Genomic DNA, 19155 nt, shown 5'->3' on the forward strand with positions numbered 1-19155 from the left:
AACAGCAACTGGGTCACCCTCCGGCACCGCGATGGTCGTGCTGGGCCCAGACCGCCAGGAGCTGTGGGGGGCCTGTGGGGGCCGGGAGTGCTCTTCTCTTTCCCCTCCATCCTTTGCAGCACATCCTCCTGTGGGCGTCCTTTGGGAAGAGGGGCTTTCCTCTCCGGAGGGCTGAGGAGGCTCTGTGCTGCATCGTCTGTTAGTCTGTCCGTGCCACCAGCAGCCTGGGGCGAGGGCAGGAGGGCCTGGGGTGCCAGCTGCTGCTGCAGAGCACTCACCCCTGCATAAAGAAATGCCTTTTAAAAAACTCCTATTTCTATCAAACAATTTGCAGGAAAGGAGAGGAAGATTCAAGGACCTCATCCACCCAAAATACCTCAGAACCACTCTGCAGATATGGATCATATGGTAAAAAAAGTTGTGGGTTTTTTTTTTTCCTTGCTTATCATCAGCTCAGTTGAACATGTGCAGGGAGCAGAAGTCTCGCGTTGACTCTGCCATCACAAGGCACCACTTCTGCCTCAGGAGGTGGCTGCAGATCCTTGGCAGCTGGAGGCGGGGTATGTGGGCATGGGTCACCCCAGGCGTGTCCTGATCTCAGACCGTGCCTCAGACACCCTGTGTCAGTCGGTGATAACAGGCAGAAAAAGGCTGGACATCCAGGATGGTGCAGGGGGCCATGAGTCCTTCCTCAGGACAGGGTGGCTCAGGGGAGGTGGGGTGGGAGTCAGACGAGAGCCGCAGGAGAGAGCCCAGACCTGCCTGCCGCGTGCACGAGCAACGTGCCCACGGCTCCGCTTCCCTTCTTGGTGTAAACTTGTTCTTCCCGAGAGAAGGAGAAATGCACCACCTTCGCAGGCCAGCCAAGGTATTGCCAAATGTGGTATCATGGTTGGACTTGATGATCTTAGATGTCTTTTCCAACCTTAATGATTTTATGATTCGATGAAATAGGACTCCAGCAGAAACCCATTACCTCTTAGCAGTGCCACTGGCTGAGGAAAATTAAGATTGAAGAAAGACGGATTTCATATGTAAGGTTCCCAGTAGCTGTGTGCAAGGGTAATATATGTTTCATTGACTTTGCTGTCTGGAATGGAAATGAATAAATAATGAGTCCGTGGGAACTCATTGACCCAAAATGTTGCTAAAAGTCAGGCCTTGAATTTTTTATGTTTTTTTTTCCTCAACTTGTATGAGTGTTATGAAATGTCTTCCTTTTTGTTTTTTAATCCTCCTTTCTCTCCTAGTCCCCCCAGCAGTCACTGGCGTGCTCTCAGGTTTGCATTCCCACCCCTCCGTGCCCTGAGCATCCCCCGCCTCTCCAGGCAGCTTGTTTCCTAGCCCAGATTCTGCTGCTCGTTTCTGAAACTGCCAGGAGGGATAAAAAAGTGAAAATAATTACTTCTCGGCCTGCTTATGATTAGGCGTATGCTGAATTACTTGATAATGACACAGCCAGGCTGCCATCACCAACGCTGTGCTCTTGACAGCCAGCCAGGCTGCGATGTGAGCCTCTCCAGCCAGCTAATGAAAACTCCTTTTGAAAACCCCTGGGCAGAAAATATAAGGATTAAAAAAAGCCTGGACAGTCGCGTCATGTGAGCTGTGAACATCGGGGCCTGATGTTGAGTCTCCCTGGTGCCCCGGGAAGGGGTGGTTTGGAAATGTCCCCACCTACAGCCCTGTGTGAGGGAAAGGACCAAAGGGGCATGCTCTCCCCAGCGTGACCGCAGCAGATCATCTGCTGCAGAGCAAGAAACAGCACTAAGGGGCGAACAAAAAGACAAGCTATGAGCTGGGATGGGGTCCTCCAAGAAAGAGACAGAGGTGCGTGGACGTAGGTGGTTGTGGTGTGCTGTGAGTGGGGTGACCAGTGAACTGGTGGGTGCCCAAGGCACTGCTAGGCTCAGGCTAAGGAGGTCCATCATGCAGAGCTGGTGCAGGCAGCGGGTGTCCCAGGGCACCCAAAACCTGTTGCATTTCAGTTTCCTCACCTTCCCTGTTGTGGCTGCTGCTCATTGCAGTGTTTTCCACCACAGGCTTGGCATAGCTTTTGCTTATTATGGCGTCATCTTGGCCAGTGCTGAGTTACTGGAGCGGGACCTCATCTGTGGCTCCGCAGCACCACCGGTGCAGGACCCTGGCGATGACTCCGAGGAGAGCCACAGCCCCTGCCACTGCCGCTTGTTTGGACCTGCTGCCTACCAGACCATGATCATCAGCACAGTTGGAGAGATCACACGTAACCTCTTCTTCCTCAGCCAGCCAATACTCACTGCAAAGCTTTTAGCTTTGCAAGCATTTAGTGATGTACCAGAGGCCAAAATGCCCTCAGCATTCCTGGCAAATGCCAGGCACAGGCTCTTCAAATGAAGGGCTGGGACACAGGCCATGAGCTGGTGGCAAGGGGCAGGCAAGGGCATTGCTCCCCAGGTGAATTATTCAGCTTCAGCATGGGTCCTTCCAACAGCAGAGCCAAAGACCTCCTTTGTAGTTAGTACGTACTGGTAACCTTAGTTTTCGATTCCAGAGGAAATTGCTCCTAGCTTACCAGAACCAACCCTGGCTTCCCAAATTCTCAGACGTGTAGTTTTTGGAAAATTATAAATAGGCAAGGATTTCCCATAGCTGCATTGATGTAACTGAATGCACTACACAAGTGCCCTACTTTCAAAGAGATGGTGGCCTCAGGAGCAGGTCCTGTGCTCAGCGCTACGGTGAAGGACAGCTAAATGCCCAGGGATTCTGTAGCAAACCGAAATGCTTCCTGGTGCAGCCTGCCGGGGAGCGCTGGGGGATGGCAGGACAGCCCAAAGGCACCCACATGGCACCCTTGGAAGAACTTGGCACTGTATGGGTCTACTAACTCCTGGGGGGTGAATATTTTCCCTGGTTCAGCAACTGAGCTACACAGTGACCGGCTGTTGGATCCTGCAGGTGCAGCCAGGCTGGGACCAGTCCAGCGATGCATTCAGATGCCTGCTTGGCTCCTGGCTCATGGGGGGGACTCAACGGGCCACTCTCTGGGCCCCTGTGTTTGGCTGGGCTGTGACCAGAGGGAGCAAAACCACCCAGGCCAGCAGTGTTCACCCAGCAGGTACCTTCCTTGTCAGTGCTACTCATGGCTCAGCACCAGCACTGCTGTCCTGCTGTAGTACAGCAAGGCAATTTCAGAGGACACGCTCCATCCTCTGAGAGGATGAACAAACAAGAAGGGGCATGGGGGCAAACTACAGGGTTTGGGTACAGGAAGGGCATTATAGGGTTTGTAGGGCATTTGGTAGGTGCTGGAGAGGCAGAGGGGTATTTTTGAGGTACACTGCATAAGGTCTATCAAGACAGGCAATCATTGCAGTTATGTCATCTAATATTTTCTGGTTTTCTTTTTTATCTCCAGTGAACCCTTTGAACATTCTCGGCATCAATTTCCTCGGAAGACGCCTGAGCCTGTGTATCACCATGGGATGTACGGCACTCTTCTTTCTTCTCCTTAACATCTGCACCTCGAGGTAGTCTCGCTCAGCATGTGGGTGTTGTTGGGGGGGTGCAATGCTGTGGGCAGAGGGCAGTACCTGTGGTAATCTCAGGTCACCAGTCAGGCCACTGAGTCTTGTACACCTGAAAAACTCCTCTGACTGGTTCCCTGCACTTCCCGGGAAAGCTGTGGCAGCAGATGCTGTGGTGCAGGGGTGTGCAGAGTCACTCACTTGTGTCACTGAGACCACATGACTTCCCCTAAGAGTACAACTGGTGCTTTCTAGTGCAGTCTGGAAAATTAAAAATTATGTGAAGACCATCCACTAGAAAGAAGTAATATTTTTCTTTCAGTCTCTTTTTTTCCCCCCTTTCTATAATTTTTGGCAATGCTACATATATGTCTCCTCTAGTTTGTAGTTGGGCACCTCAAGAGGACCTCAAGGCATCAAGGGAAAGGCTGCCATGAGTGCTGCCAGGTCGATTTGTCAGGATGTGTAAGAAAGACCCCTCTCAAGCTGGCAGAACTTAATGGTTACCGAAAATAAGATTGGCTTCAAGCTGAAGTCTCCTCTAAACTGGCTGGTAGCCTGATGGCTGCTTGCCAGCGATGTATTCCCTGCTGCCTGCCCCGTGGGCCACTGGCCCCGGAGGCTGGCTGAAATACTTGGGAGCTGGAGTGGGGGGCTGCAAGTCATAGTCATTAAGCCAAAATAAGTCCCTGGCAGAGGAAGTTTACGGTCAGGCATTAAGTAAGGCATTGGCCTCTCTATTGCTAGTATCATTTTCAGTCTTCCCTGAAACTGAGCCTGGCCATCATATTTGCTTGCAACAGTTTTATGCAGGAACCAAAAGTGAGGGCCTGGCTGGAAGTTAGACTTGACCGTAATGCTGAAGGCACCAGCTGAGCCTTCTACAGTCCTGTTCAGATCATTCCCTCTAACACTGGCCTAAAGAAAATGTAACGTGCATAGCCTGTTGTCAAACATGCCTTGCCAGTGAACTAAAGAAAGATTATACTTGCCAGCAATCAAGCAACTTTTCCTTATGCTTCCCCTTATATTAAGCTGGTATAAAAGCCTTAGCACAGTGCACATATTAGGTTGCATCTCTGCTGATCACTGTTCAGTGATACTAACTTTGCTCCATGCAACTTTCTCTCTAGCACAGGCATGATTGCGTTTCTCTTCATGCTGCGTGCCTTGGTTTCGGCAAACTTCAACACCATCTACATTTACACAGCAGAGGTGGGTCCTTCCTGAAAGTATGTTAAGCTGCTCTGGGACATAAAAGACCATTTGCCTGTACCCAGGAATGCTGCCATATTTACTGACTAGTTAGAGTCATCTTCCTTGAACTAAGTATCTCTGGCTTCCCAGCCACACTGTTTTCATATGCAAGATCAGAAAAGGCATCAGAAAACTAGCTGGAGATGACAAGAGCAGGTGGAAGAGGAATGACCTACTGAGCCACCTGTGGATCAGCTACTACTAAATGTTATTTTTGAGGCTGTCGTATACCACCATCTTCCAAAACCCACAATCTTTTCTCTCACCAACCCCTGCAAAGTTAGAAAATAGCCTAACGCTGAAAGGAACATTTTCCAGCATTTAAGGGACTGATGTAGCAGTATATGAGGGTATATATATGCTTATTTTTTCTTAATGGAAATTGCTGTGTTCTGTCTGCAAATAGTTTTAATCCTTCAGAGAGCTTGTCCTTTATACAACTTTGCAGCCATGAGTTCTGTGGGTTAAATATGCATTGCTGGGGTTTTTTGTTGTTCTTTTTTAAACAATTGTGTGGTTAAATGTATTGCCTTGCAGCTCAAGTGACAAAAGCAAACAGAAGTATGTCCCTGTGTTGGCTTGATACTTCTTTTAATAGTACACTATATTATTTAAGCACGCACCAGGCTTGAATAAATACTGACATTCTAATAGTCCTGAATTGGATGCTGTTGATGTAAAGACCGTTGCTGCAACAGCTGTATCATAAACCAATACTACTCACAATTTAATCAATTATCAAAACCAACCTTGCAGATCCCCTTTCCAGACACATGACTGGACTCTTCTTGAATTAACTTACTTACCTCCATTCCCTTGGCCCACTAAAGTATTTAAACAAAATCTTCCATGAGTATACTTGCTAAAATCTATCGGTATTAACAGGACTTAAAGTCAAGCAAAATACATGCTGAAGTGTTTTATTGGCACAGGTTTTTGGGAGATGTGAAAAAGAAAATACATAAAGCATGTTCATCTAAGCCTGGATGTTTCTTATTGGAATGTTTTTCTTCTCCTTCTAAACAGAGTGATTTTGATACAAATAAATAGGTAGCCTTGAAGGCTGCAGGCAATATCTTTTCTTCTTGCTTTCCTGATACTGGGCCTGGCAATATAAATTGAATTCTTCCTTTAGCACCCAGCCTTTCCTCTGTGACTTTGACTGACTTGCCCTAAAACTTCACTTGGGGCAGAAAAATGGCGGATTCGTAATGGCACAAAAAAGACCCAAAGGAGCCTTTATTTCTTGTCATATCTTAACCCACTAGCTGCCCTTGATAACATAATGGGTCTCTCTGAAGAAAACTTAAAAAAAGGGGGGGAGGAAATAAGGACACATGTCACAGATCACTGTTGCACTAATCTACTTTCTGGCCTGTTTTAGGTTTATCCCACCACAATGCGAGCCGTGGGGATGGGAACAAGTGGGTCATTGTGCCGTGTGGGAGCTATGGTGGCCCCATTTATATCACAAGTAAGAGCACGCTTGATCATGTTGGTAAACATTGTGCCAATCATTGCACCAATCATGGCTGTCAAATATACATCGAGATGCCCTTGAAGTTCACACACACACACAAAAAAACATGTATTCTATTCCCCCCAGCTCACTAGTTCTTTATCTGATGTTTATACAGAGTACTTCTGTGATGTATGCCAGATGCACAAAAATCTCTTCCCAGAGCTTGGCTTGCTAGTATTTCTTACTTTCTGAAAGCTTTTGGATTCACAAGACATTGTTTTTCTGTTATCGAGTCTCTCACATGTTGGTGACCCTTTGTCCACTCTTTAATTACTAATTAACTGCCAGCTCCACCCCGACCACTGAGCTGATGTTTGAACTGTTCATTTACCTGCAGGTTCTTATGAGTGCTTCTTTCCTTGGGGCCCTGTGTCTTTTCTCATCGGTGTGCGCCGTGTGTGCAATCTCTGCGTTCACACTGCCCATCGAGACCAAGGGCAGGGCACTGCAGGTTTGTGTTACCGCTCCAGGAGCTCCCGTGTATCCAAAAGCTATTTAGAAACTGGTAGATTACGATTCAGCCAGAATCCAAACCAAACTGCCCTGAGGGTTCGTAAGCCAAAATAAGGCCTAACAGGCAAGCACAGGAACGTGCTGTTGCGGCAGCTTCACCCCAGCTGCCTAAAGCTCATTTCTCATAAAAGAACAAACCAGAAGGCCTGCCCTAGCCCCAGCTCCCTCATGTCAGCATGCTAGCCTCAGCTAGTGGAAGCCCCTCTTTGCTAGTATCTCCAGTCCTGACTTGAAGTTGCTGCTTCACAGGCACATATGCTGTCCTGCCTGCGCTGTAGGAGAAGAGGACAGCAGATAAAAGTAATATCTTTAACTACTAAAGCCATTTCTTCATCAAATTCAAATCATAGAACCCTAGAATCTTTGGGCTAGAAGGAATCTTTAAAGGCCATCTAGTCCAATCCCCCTGCAGTGAGCAGGAACATCTTCAACTAGATCAGGTTGCTCAGAGCCCCGTCCAACCTGACCTTGGAAACATCCCTCATGTTTCCAGGGATGGGGCATCTACCACCTCTCCGGGAAACATGTGCCAGTGTTTCACCACCCTCGTTGTGAAAAATTTCTTCCTTAGACCTCGTCTAAATCTGCCCTCTTTTAGTTCAAAACTGTTACGCCTTGTCCTATCACTACAGGTCCTGCTAGTCAAAAGCAAAGTCAAAAGCACCAACTGCATCGGTCTGTTAGCTAAGCCCTTGCTACTGTTTCCTATAAAGCCATCAGCCAAAACACTAAGTACAAAGATTAAGGGGGGCGAAGTTTAAATTCAGACAGCCTCCCATGCACAAGTCGCACCAGTTTAATTACAGGAGGTGGTGAGCAGTTCTGCGACTCCAGTCGATTCAGCTATACCAGCATGGAAATTTTCACATCACGCATGCAGCACGCCCACATCACACTGCCTGTTATTCTGCAGTCTCACCTGTATAAACCAGAAGACCGTGGACTAAATAACCCACATTCTTTCGCAGGCTAAAGCAAGACAGATGTTTGATCAAACTCTTTTATATGGGCTTCAGAACCAGACTTTAAAAAAACCCATATATACAATTGGGTGTGTATATATATATATACACACACACACACGTATTACATATATGCACACACTTAACTTCATTGGGTCACATCTTCTAAGTTTTCCCCAAGGTGCATGGGATAGTTAACCTTACAGTTTTCAGAAAAGCAATATATTAATCATTGCCTGTTTCTTTAAATGCTTGCCTTTTAGAAATGTTTGTCTGTCTTTTGTGTTTTTATGCCATTTAAAGTATCTATATGATATTCTGTAAAAGACTGGGGGGAAAAAAATAACCAAAGTTTAAGTAAGGAAGTGGACAAAACAACTTTTTCTTTCCTTGTGGGTGAAATTCAACCCTATGCACAGAGAGCAGAGGCCACTTAGGTCCTTGAATCATTGGATTTACAATAATTACTACGCCAAACACTTCATTAAAACTGCTTTAGACCTAAAAGGAAAGCTTTGATTCAGGTACAGTTGGATTAACTTTGGCTAACAGTGGTTGAGAGAAATTGGAGTGTAATGATTCCTTTTCCTGGGGATTTAATTCAATAGCATTATTATCCTCCTCGCCAAAATAAGAGTTATAAGCTCCAGCTGCTGGCCTTTACACGCACAAGTCAAAAGGACGGAAAAATAAAAATCTGCACAAAAAACTAGATTTGTACTCAGAGAAGCCACCATTAGATCTTAAATTCAACTTGCTAACTTATATCTCATGGTCATTTCAGAGATTACATTGTGTACGTAGTCGTTCAGGGATTGCTGAATCATGACTGTTGAATGTATCGTCCAAGGGCCTCACACAGTACAGTCATCCAATCCATACAAGAATTTAAATACATGATGTAAAAGCTCTTTTAACATGTCAATATTTGGGCCTAAAGCTCCAGGCAATAGATGTGCTGCTTAAAGCTAGGTCTAAATGAATCAACTAAAAAAAAAAGTAACATTTTTTTGAAATCTAGACAATGACATTTAAAAAGCATATCTACTCTTGTTTCAGTTTATTAGGACATTAGTCCATTCTTGAAGCAGTCATGGAGACTGCCTATCAATCAGAGGCGAGACCTTTTGGACATATCCAAATGCGTATTATTTTCCCCTGTATCCATTTCTGTTGGTCTTCATGTGCATTTTATTAATTTTATGTGTTTTTTTTCTTTCTTTTTAGCAAGTAAAATGAAAGCAAGTGTTTGATGTTGGATTGGGTAGGAAGGAGAAATAAACCTTTGGAATCTGTCATTTCCTCTGAGCTGCATTTGATGTTGATTGCTTCTCCATGCCATTTCCATTATTAAAAATTGCAAGTGAACAGTGTAAGAGCTATGATTTGTATAGACAAATGGCAAATTTCTCAAGGAATTTCCCTCTCTTATGATTCAATAAATAGATGCTTTCTACCTGTCCTGTGAAGTGAGATGAAGACTCTTTACTACTAGGGCTAAAAAACCAAAAACAAAACCAAAAAACAAACAAAAAAAGAAAACAGCCACCTTTCAGGATTGAGGCAAAGGGGGGAAAATACACAAAGTACATACGGTCTTTGCCATAGCATCTTGAAAGAACACAGTACTTTCCTTTAAAAACAAAATAGCATTCCTCAACTATTTGTGTGTATACCATCTGCATTAAAGTAGTTAAATTTAACATCTCAAACCTCATTGCAGTGACAATTTCTGAAGATTCTTAGGGTGACGTTCAAAGCCACAAAATTACAGTTGAGTCAGAGTATTTAAACAGAGACATTTTCAAACAGTTTACAGCAGACAGGGAAGTAACTGGACTGTAGGAGTACGCTCTTCATCTCAGTATTTTCCACTGGGAGAACAACTTAAGTGTGAAGCTGTGTTGGTGTCTAACTTCACCTCTAAATGCACTGAGCCTCCTAATAAACCTGTGCTTGCAACTTACAGTGCACAGAAACACACAGCACCTTCCTCTGGAAGCACTGTTATACTTGCTGACAGAGTATCAAGAACTTCAAGGCATTGCTAGATCTTTACGACTTCAAATGTTGCAACAGCAGTGCCTCTTAATTTCTTAAGTCTGTGCTACCATAGCACAGTGCACTGATCACATCTGTTTTGTTAGAATGGTCTCCCTCACCTCCTGTTCTGCTCCTTCACCTCTCTTCCTTTTTTTATGGTACTCTGGGATGGTAAAACTCCTGCTAAAAAGCAACTCTCTTCAGGTAATATAAACTTTCCACACACACACACAAAACCCAGACAAAACCAAAAACGAAACAAAAAATAAAAGAAGGGAAAAGGGAAATGGTTACTCCCGGCGGTTTAAAACTCAACCACATGATCATGGCATTTCAAAAGCTATGTCAAAGCCCTGCTGCAAACCTAACTGACTGTTCTTTTGAAGTGCCCACTACATTTAAGTGTGCAGTGCCACCCTATGACAAAGGCAGGTGGGCAGTATCTCACCTGGTGAGTGGCAAAGAAAGGACCTTTTTCTGAATGCCTACATGTACATGGCAGGGAGGCACAAGCAGCACTTGTATCTAGTCTCTTCAATGATCTGTCCACAGCACCACATCAGCGCTACACAGCAAGTCAAAAGCAGGCTTGTGTATGCTTGGATGTCTTCACAATTCCATCTGCAAAATTCTGGCACAATCTGAGCTCAGTTAATCCAAAAGACTGCCTGCTCTCCTGAACACTCAGTTTTCATTTAAGATGACATAAATGAAGAGCATAAACTAATAGCTGGAGCAACCATAGACAAATACTTCTCTAACTCTGCAATCTCTGAGGGCAGAAACAACCATCTACATTGTTGTCAGTGCTTCTGGAAAGTAGACAGGACAAAAAAAGGTAATTTGTCCTCACCTTCTGGTGATTTAAACAGGGACAGATGAAGAGTTGAAGGGCAGTACCTGTCTTTTTTCTCTGCCTCTTCAAACTTGTGTACTTCCAAGTGAATAACAATGCCGGTTGCATTCTGACAACAACCTATTTAGAAATTTGGAAAAACAACATGAGCTTGCGGACAGAAAGGATGCTTTTTTCCCCTCACTAAACATAAACAAAGACTGACTCATAGCTGCAAGCAAACATGTTTCCCCTTGAGATTTTTCCATTGACTTCATTAAGCAGAGGTATGTCAAACTTGAGACACCTGTTAAACAAAATAGCACAGGAATATCATTGTTTCTTGCTGGTAGTGAGAAAAATGGCGCAATACTAAGTATTTTGTCCTTTACTTCCTCCATTAAAAACTCTCAAACAAATTCTTTTTTTTTTTTTGTTTAAGTTATTTTTAATACACTCTCCCTTACATTTTAGAATTACCAATAACTTCTTTGGGGGCAACTACGCTTTCATTGTACCAGTCAGTATTGCAGGACAATAATATTACACCATCTGTTTTCATGGCTTGTGTTAAATACAGTACAAAGAAATCAAATTATGGCCAGCCACATGCCTTTGGTAAAATTAAAAGTCTGGTGAGATCACATTTTCTTCAAACTCAGAAAGCCACATGTTGAACCCATGTAATGTTTTAAAGTTCAATCCTATACAAACTTCTTTTCTTCCTCAAAGTAAAGTTAAACAGCTGTCACTCCACGCAAATGGTAATTCCTGTGCTGTTCCAGAAGTACTATGAAAGTTTGGAACTTCAGAGCTCTCCACATGTCTTGACCTCTGTTAGATTTGTGTTTCAGAGAAAGGGTAGAAAGTCTAGTAAATATCCACAAACCTACAAGTCAAAGTAGTCATGATTTTTCGTCTTTTCACAATTAACAGTGATAAATATTCTTAGTTTTTAAAAAACGTTCCGTAGTAACACATGCAGCTCATTTAAGCAACTGACGGTCCTCTGCTTTGAGGCGTTTTTTCCGGGGCTGTACGAAGTCATCATCCGAGTCATCAGTAAGTTCTGGATTATCTTTTTCACTCTGGCAGTTGGGTTGTACAGGGAACTTTCTCTCAGGATAAAGGTTCCTTAGAAGTTCTTCAAAGTATGCTTCAAGTTTCATGCCAGCATCAGCTACTTCTGAATCAGGCTGTTGGGTGAATTAACAGAATTAACAACATCAGTGCATCATGAAATAGCTTTATACTTTGATCACATTAGGTCTTTTAGGTGCTTTTACAAGCTACCCCCCCAAAAAAAAAGTATCAATCAGCAGTAAGAATGGCACCTGTGGGACACATGGTCCCAAAAAGCACAAACCTGCAAAACAGAGGGCTAAGATAGATCTTTTAGCCAACACTCCCAGTGACTTTTTTCTCTTATGGCAATTACAAAAGCTGTACTACCTGGGTTCTGAAAGCTATATATATTCTAAAAACTCTTCAATCCTGACTGAAAAAAAAAGTTGGGTTATGCTGTGAAATATATAGGTATGCCTTCAAGGTGTTGAGGTGTTTTGGAACGACTGCTTGAAATGGTAGAACTTCTCTAGCTTCTAGACCTTTTTTAATTACAGTGAAAATATTACTGGGATAGATGATGATCGTGACCTGGAAAACTAGGCAGTGCTAAGTCATTCATAGCCACCATAGTCGAGCAGTTTCCTGAAGCGGAGGTCACCATGGCAGTAAGTATTCCAAGCTACCAAGGGTGACTGGATGAGAACCCCGCTGAGGCCACTTAAGAGAAGCCTTATTTCCAGTCTAATTCCCTCTCATTTTGTGGTCCACTCAGTACCTGCATCCCTTTTTCACCATGTCTTCCCTTACATGCAGTGAGGGATAATAACAATCACTCAACATGCAACTAGAAATCGTAACGGTGAGTACAGACCTCCCAGAATAAGAATCCCACCGAATTTAAGATTTGAGGCAAGGAGGATTAAACCAAATTTTTAATCAGATGTTCACCATTAACTTCTACGATAAACTGTGCTATTCTTTACCTGCTGTCCTGCCATTCAGCTAGCATGTTTGTTACAATCCTCTTTCCTTCTGTGGAAGGATCTACACTGCATACTCATCTAACACTGCAGTAGTTTCAAATGTGATCTGTATTTTCACTGCATTCTCATCATCAAAATACAATAAATTCTTGTGTTGTAAGATTTAATCCCACCACAGTTTTCTGAAAGCAACTAAGCCTACAAAACCAGGTAAAGTATCTGCTTTTCTGACCTCATTAAATTCAGCACAGTTTTGGAAAATCAGTCTGAAATCAGCCACAAAATCTTCTGGTTTTGTGTAGAAGGAATTGGTCACTTCAAGTCTTTTCTTGATGGTTGACAAGTCCATAGGCTTTTTGATTATTTTGTAGTAATCAGGAACCTAAATGGAGAATAAAATTTTTTATTGAATGCAGTCATGTTCATTATTCATTGTTTTATAAACCTTTAGCTCTGAGGGAGAGGGCAAGATTTAGTCTCATCTTCAAAATACAATTCTAAGATATAAGAATTGTACTTTTAACATATATGCAGACAGTATGCTGGTTTTGCTGGCTAAAATACACTCCTCCCAATGCCTATTTTAAAAGAAAAGAAAAAAAAATAAAACCCCACCTACATTGACTACCTATGACAGAGCAAATGACTTAGACATTATTTTTGTATGTAGTCAAATGAGCCATCTATTTAGTTTCACTCTCAAGACCATCACATCATAACTTTGGCAACCCACTCAAATGGAGGCAGTACATGGGTTGCTTAAAATGAATTTTGGTTATGAAATAAGTCTTTGGAAATGGTGGCAAATATCAGAGATATCAATAATTTTAGCATCTCAAACTGTGGTTGTAGCATTAAGATTTATTCTTTCTTTTAAAAATAAGATATGAAATCTAATGATAATATTTTCATATTTTTCCTAACTAGATTCACATTTTAAGAGAAATACTATAATACCTGAATTTAGTAATACATGACCATCATATGATTAATTAATTAATCTCTTTTGCCCTTTCTTATTATTAAATTCTATGGAATGTTCTTCAAAAGAAGAATTCTTACTCAAATAGAATAAAAAGGGTGCATAGGAGCATATTACTTATTGATGAATTCTCTTCCCACTGACTTGTCTTGAACATAATAGAGGTACTTTTCATCTGATTATGCTGGTAGCTCTTTTGTATATCCTTAGACTTCAGTTTGATAGTTTTAGTTTTGTTTTGTTTTTTTAAATGGTTACAGCACACAAGTAACTTTGTCCTCCTTCCATTGTCTCATGCACCCAGGTATTGTTTACCTTTTAAAACTACTAAACTTCAAATTAATAATAAACAAGAAATTCAATTTCACATTAATACTGTGGAGTAGTCTAATTCTCAAAATCAGGTAGTTTTTTTTAAAAACATATCCCAATTCATTTTTTTTTAGTGACACCACTCAGCGTTGTGAAACCAGCAGGCAGTGTTAGTACTTACTTTTTCTGTCTCTTTTTGAAATATTAAGTAAAATCAGTTCTCAGGGAATTCCCTGGAAATCCCCTTCCAACCCAATGCTTCAACTTTTAACTCCCCTTCAGACAGTTTTAATAAAATTAAACACTGTTAATACACTCAGTGTCTGGGAAATTTGACTTCTGATAATGGACTGTGATTGAATGTAAAAACGTCCTTAGAAACACACCAATTATAAAATGGAAAGAAGTGCAATACATACTGTGGGAGGAACTGGATCTTGAAAAGCAAGACTCATTTCATGACAGTAGAGGTATAGCAGCAGCCTTTCACACTTCTATGTCAAGAAAAATAGATACTCAAGTAATTAGAGAATCTTATATAATTTGTTCTAAAATTACAAACTACAGAAAATACCAAACAGATGCTCAATACTCCCGGGCCCCTAAGCAGAAAAGTGAGCACAGAAACTTGTATTTGGAAGCAAGCTTAACTCTCATAACCAATGGCCTACAGTATTCCTTCTCTGCAACAGTTACATCATTATCAACTCTCAAATGCATGCTATACAGCCTCATACAGTTACTAACAGTGTTATTCAGCATTTGCTGAGCCCAGCAGACATTTCAGGGAATAAAAAAACCATACATAGCTTTTAGCACTTCACAAATATTCAGAGATATCAGTAATTTCTGTGATTCTGTAATATTTTTCCTGATCTGGGTATAACTGCTCTGTAACTGCAAAGCCTACAGTGCTTTTTGTTAGCAGTGCGAAGGAATATTTTTTCTTTGTGTATCCAAATATATTAAATCAGATCTTGAGCCTTGAAAGATTCTAAAAACAGTTTTGTGTGATTTTATGCTTGTTGATCCTTTATCAGAATATTTACAGGACTTATAACTTACATTCTTATAACTTACATTTAAAGCAAATAGCAGCACATGTAAATAATGGTTCTACAGGTAGTCTAAGACCCCAAATAGAATATTAATTTCAGTGTATTTACACAAGTTGCCAACTGAAACCAAGTAAAACACTGCTGAAAGTTTCCAATAGAGCTCAAAATTATTTAAAAAAAGTTTTAAAAAATAATAAAACAACTACAAAGAAATAAGAAAAATCAAAAAAGGCAACCCCCACCCTAATTTCCAAGAATCCAAAAGATTCTGTCAAGCAGTTCAACTGTCTGCTCAAAGGCACAATTTTTTTCTTTGAACTCTGAGGTTTAAGGGAAAAACAAAAGTTGGAGACCCACTGCTTGCTTTGTAGCTTTTCCACCAGAACACTTAAACTTGCAAAAGGGTAGCAGTTATTCCCAGAGAGTTAATCTCTGCAAGATCAGTATTGCATCTCTGTATATCTTCATTATGAATCACTGTAATTTTTTACAAGGACATTGACAAAGTGCTTTAAAGACATTATTAACATCAATTCATGCCAAATTTGGAAAGCACAAAGAAAAAAAAAATCTCGGTGCAATGTCACAGTGTAAAAGAGCTCTGTTAGAAATGGCACTTGGTAATACCTAGAACACAATCCCAGTTCAGAACATCAGATCACAACCACTCTCATTCAGAATGTGTTGTGCAGCATGTTTACATGAAGGCTGCTATGATCTCAGAGCTTATTTTAAAAGTTAATTCTCCTTTTTTACCATCACTTTTTAAAGATGCATACATTTCAGAACAGTAGCAAGGCAGTGTTCTTTTTATCCTTACCCTACGGTCTATTGGTGTCAAACCCACAGTGTCTTCCAATTTTCTTTTTTCAGAGCTGAGAGCAGGTTTATCACAGTCATATTCAACTTCTGGCTTGGATAAATCCCGACAGAATGTACAAATCCACTCTCCACTAAAGAAGACAAACAGATGCATTGACCTCAGTGATGTAGCACACACTTGACAAAAGGCTTTCCACATATTTCTGGGTAAGCTCCTCATTTGTGGGGTGTTTTTTTCTGCATTGTGTGTAGTTTTGTTGGTAGTGGTTTTTTAAGCACTACAAAAGGAAGAGGCTGCTGGCAAAAGTGCTTTATTAGAACTTCATTTCCTTTTTAATGGCACTGGTGTTTAGCAGGCATGTTGGTGTTGGGTTGATGGTTGGACTTGATGATCTTAGAGGTCTTTTCCAACCTGAATGATTCTATGATTCTATAACAGAACAATAGTTTGTCATAATAGACAAATGGTGTCTACCATGGTTAGTACTGAAATTTTTCACTTGAGCTTACAGGATTCAAGCAAAACACTATGTAGTTAAGAAACAAGACTCTTAAGAGAGACTGAAGGAATTAGCCAAACAAGGAAAAGCGTTAGCGTTATATGGCGAGAACTATATATTCTCTCTACAAGCTTGACCTACAACTTATTACTACTCTATATAGATTACCCTAGACAAGTATTTTTGGAAAACTGCAAATTCTTCACTCCCTAAAACTTTCAGATGTTCCAGATTTTATCAGTTAGTCTGGGAAAATCCTATGGATTTAAATGACAGCATAACATTGTGATAAAATTAGTTCTGGAAGCTATGTTCACTGATCCTCCAATACAATTTGTGAACCTCAAAGTTTTAAAAAACCTATGAAGAATCTACGTTTCTAATACAGTTCTCCACAAACGAAGAAACTTGCATATTTGCGGATAACCACAAGAGGGCTGAATTGTACTTCTTACATAGTAGACAGAATTCAGCAATAACGTATTATGAGATCTGACTGCATGTATTTACTCAGAGAAATGTTATAAGATCTTTGTAAATGGGAAATAGTTTCTGCAGCACCTTTTAAAGAATTTTGATAGTAAGGCAGAAGACTTTCCAAGTTTAAAAAAAAAAATCTTACTGTTTTTTATTTGGAGTAACCCAAAGATTTACACCATGTGCTAGTTGTAGTATACAGTAGTGAATAATGGGCATTTTCTTTCAGAGAGTCTTTTACCTTCTACTCTCTTAACTTGATGGAGTTAATTATATGATGGTGTCACCTCTGTGCCTGGACTAGCATCAGAGCAATGATGTGGTAGATATAAAAAAATAGATATAGGCCATGATCTAAAGAACTTATGATACAAGATGACAGAAAACACATGAAAGATGGAGGAATGATGCATTTAAATATCTAAGAATCAGGAAGTTTGCTGCATAGAATTTCCAAGTTGGAACATTGCAAAATTCCATTTATTCTAATCAAAGACATTAATTCCAGAAGCAAATACCAGTAATGCTTATAACAACAAACTACTTAAGACTGTATTTTGAAACTCAAGAAACTGAGTAGTTGTTTTGTAACAGCCAATCAAGAAAGCCTACTGCTTGTTTCAACACTGAACAAGATGTTATTAGAAGATGTCAGTCACTACATCCCATGCTTGGAATGTAGCCATGTTTAGCACTATAGTAAATAATATATTTAATACTATATTAGCTTAGATTTTTCTTTAAGTTGTTATTATTATTACTAAAATGTAAATATTTTCTGTCACCCTTAAAACATTTTATGACAGATTGGCAATTCTGTGGCCCAATTTTACTAACAGATGCCTAGATGCAAGTGGTCTTGCTTAATTGCAAATAAGCAAAGAATTTTACTACAGATTTTGCAGCCACGATAAAGTTACACTGAAGTTTCAATGCAAATTCCGATTTTCACCAATTAATAAAACTTCCGGATTCAAGACTTCAAAGATGACACTTCTTCCTTTGAGGCCAAAGCTTCGTGTACTGGGTTTCACAGTACAAAGCTTCTATCTTTTAATGCAAGTTTAGATAGAATTGAAGGGTTCATAATTACCTTGGAAAGCTCATCAATGTAGGGACATGACAAGAAAGATGGAATACTTTGGGACACTTCTCACAGCAGAGGAGCTCTCCTCCGTTTTGACATACTGCACACCAGTCTTCATTGGGATCATCCTCTTTTCTGCCCTCCCCAATGTGGGGGGGGCCTATCCATCCTGTTTTCCCACTGGAAGTGTTCTCCTGCAGTATCCCTGGTTGATCATCTGTGCTGTCTGGTGCATCTGTTCTCAAGACAGTTTCATCAGAACTGGAATTATGATTGCTATCTAACAGCAATGAAGTAAGTATGCTTCTTGAAAAAGTGGCCTGTAAGAAGAAACAAAGGAAGCCAGATTATAATATTTATGTGAATTTACATGACCGTTAACAACAAACTGACCAGAATAACAAATTTATATGCAGCCATACAACTTGCAACAGGCACGAAAAAATTACTATCATACTATAGCATCAGGCAACTAAACACAAGAAATTAGCAATGAAAGGCTATTTACTGCTCCACTAATAAAAAATAAAACTAATCTTCGATGCCCCAAAAGTCTAGCAACCTTATTTATGTACATTACTGCACTATGATTAGAAACACTTCCTAGCACCACATGAAAATTTGATGTTTGTGTGGGGAAATAACAAAGGATTGGTGAGGATTGTAGACACACTCAAGTGACTTGCAGCTGGGGTGTAGAAAAACACATATACATGGTACTAACTGTTGTTTACTCTTCTGTGTTTAACAAGTAGAATATCTGTGTTTAGATAATAAAGGTCTGTGATAGACTTAGAGGCAGTTGATCGAACATGCCAGAGATTCCTGCCCTGCAGTGGGAAAGATCAAAGCACAGTGATAAACTACACCTGCGTGAATCCCGGCTATACAGGCGAAAACAGCAGGTACAGTGATCCTCTAGCATGGACCCAGCTTTGCGGTGCCCACATCCCCGCTTGTGTGCCTCTGCCCAGGTGCTGCTTTGGGGATCCCCCAAGTTGGCAAGGTAACGAAAATAAATTTACCCTTTCTATCCATGGTTTTCTGGTTGTTTCCCTGTCCTGCCTGTAATTCTTACAGGCCACAGTTTGCAAGCTATTTGTTTCCTGCCTTCCCAAGTTTTCATTGGATAAAATGGGGCCGGTCTGGGGACGGTCTTGTTTGCTATCTTTATTGATGATCTGGATGAGAGGAATCAAGTGCTCCCTCAGTAAGTTTGGAGATG

At 41.2% G+C, this 19155-nt stretch overlaps 2 protein-coding genes across 2 annotated transcripts in view; one reads left to right on the forward strand and one right to left on the reverse strand.

Moving 5' to 3' along the window:
- SVOPL (SVOP-like) overlaps positions 1–9002 on the forward strand; it is an 18628-nt gene extending 9626 nt beyond the window's left edge. The window contains exons 9-15 of the mRNA XM_010294858.1: positions 335–408; positions 2043–2245; positions 3401–3512; positions 4643–4724; positions 6151–6240; positions 6626–6739; positions 8991–9002. Coding sequence (XP_010293160.1) covers positions 335–408; positions 2043–2245; positions 3401–3512; positions 4643–4724; positions 6151–6240; positions 6626–6739; positions 8991–9002 — 687 coding nt within the window. The remainder of the gene's footprint in view (positions 1–334; positions 409–2042; positions 2246–3400; positions 3513–4642; positions 4725–6150; positions 6241–6625; positions 6740–8990) is intronic.
- A 2082-nt stretch (positions 9003–11084) lies between these two features.
- TRIM24 (tripartite motif containing 24) lies at positions 11085–18250 on the reverse strand (the record flags this gene model as incomplete). Its single annotated transcript, XM_010294859.1, has 5 exons — positions 11085–11837; positions 12925–13074; positions 14406–14480; positions 15865–15997; positions 17937–18250. Coding segments are annotated over 5 exons (882 nt in total), but the record flags the coding sequence as incomplete, so codon positions are not given.
- Positions 18251–19155: the final 905 nt, after the last annotated feature.

The sequence above is a fragment of the Phaethon lepturus genome, unplaced genomic scaffold, assembly GCF_000687285.1.
Source record: "Phaethon lepturus isolate BGI_N335 unplaced genomic scaffold, ASM68728v1 scaffold18269, whole genome shotgun sequence".
Taxonomy (NCBI): Eukaryota; Metazoa; Chordata; class Aves; order Phaethontiformes; family Phaethontidae; genus Phaethon; species Phaethon lepturus.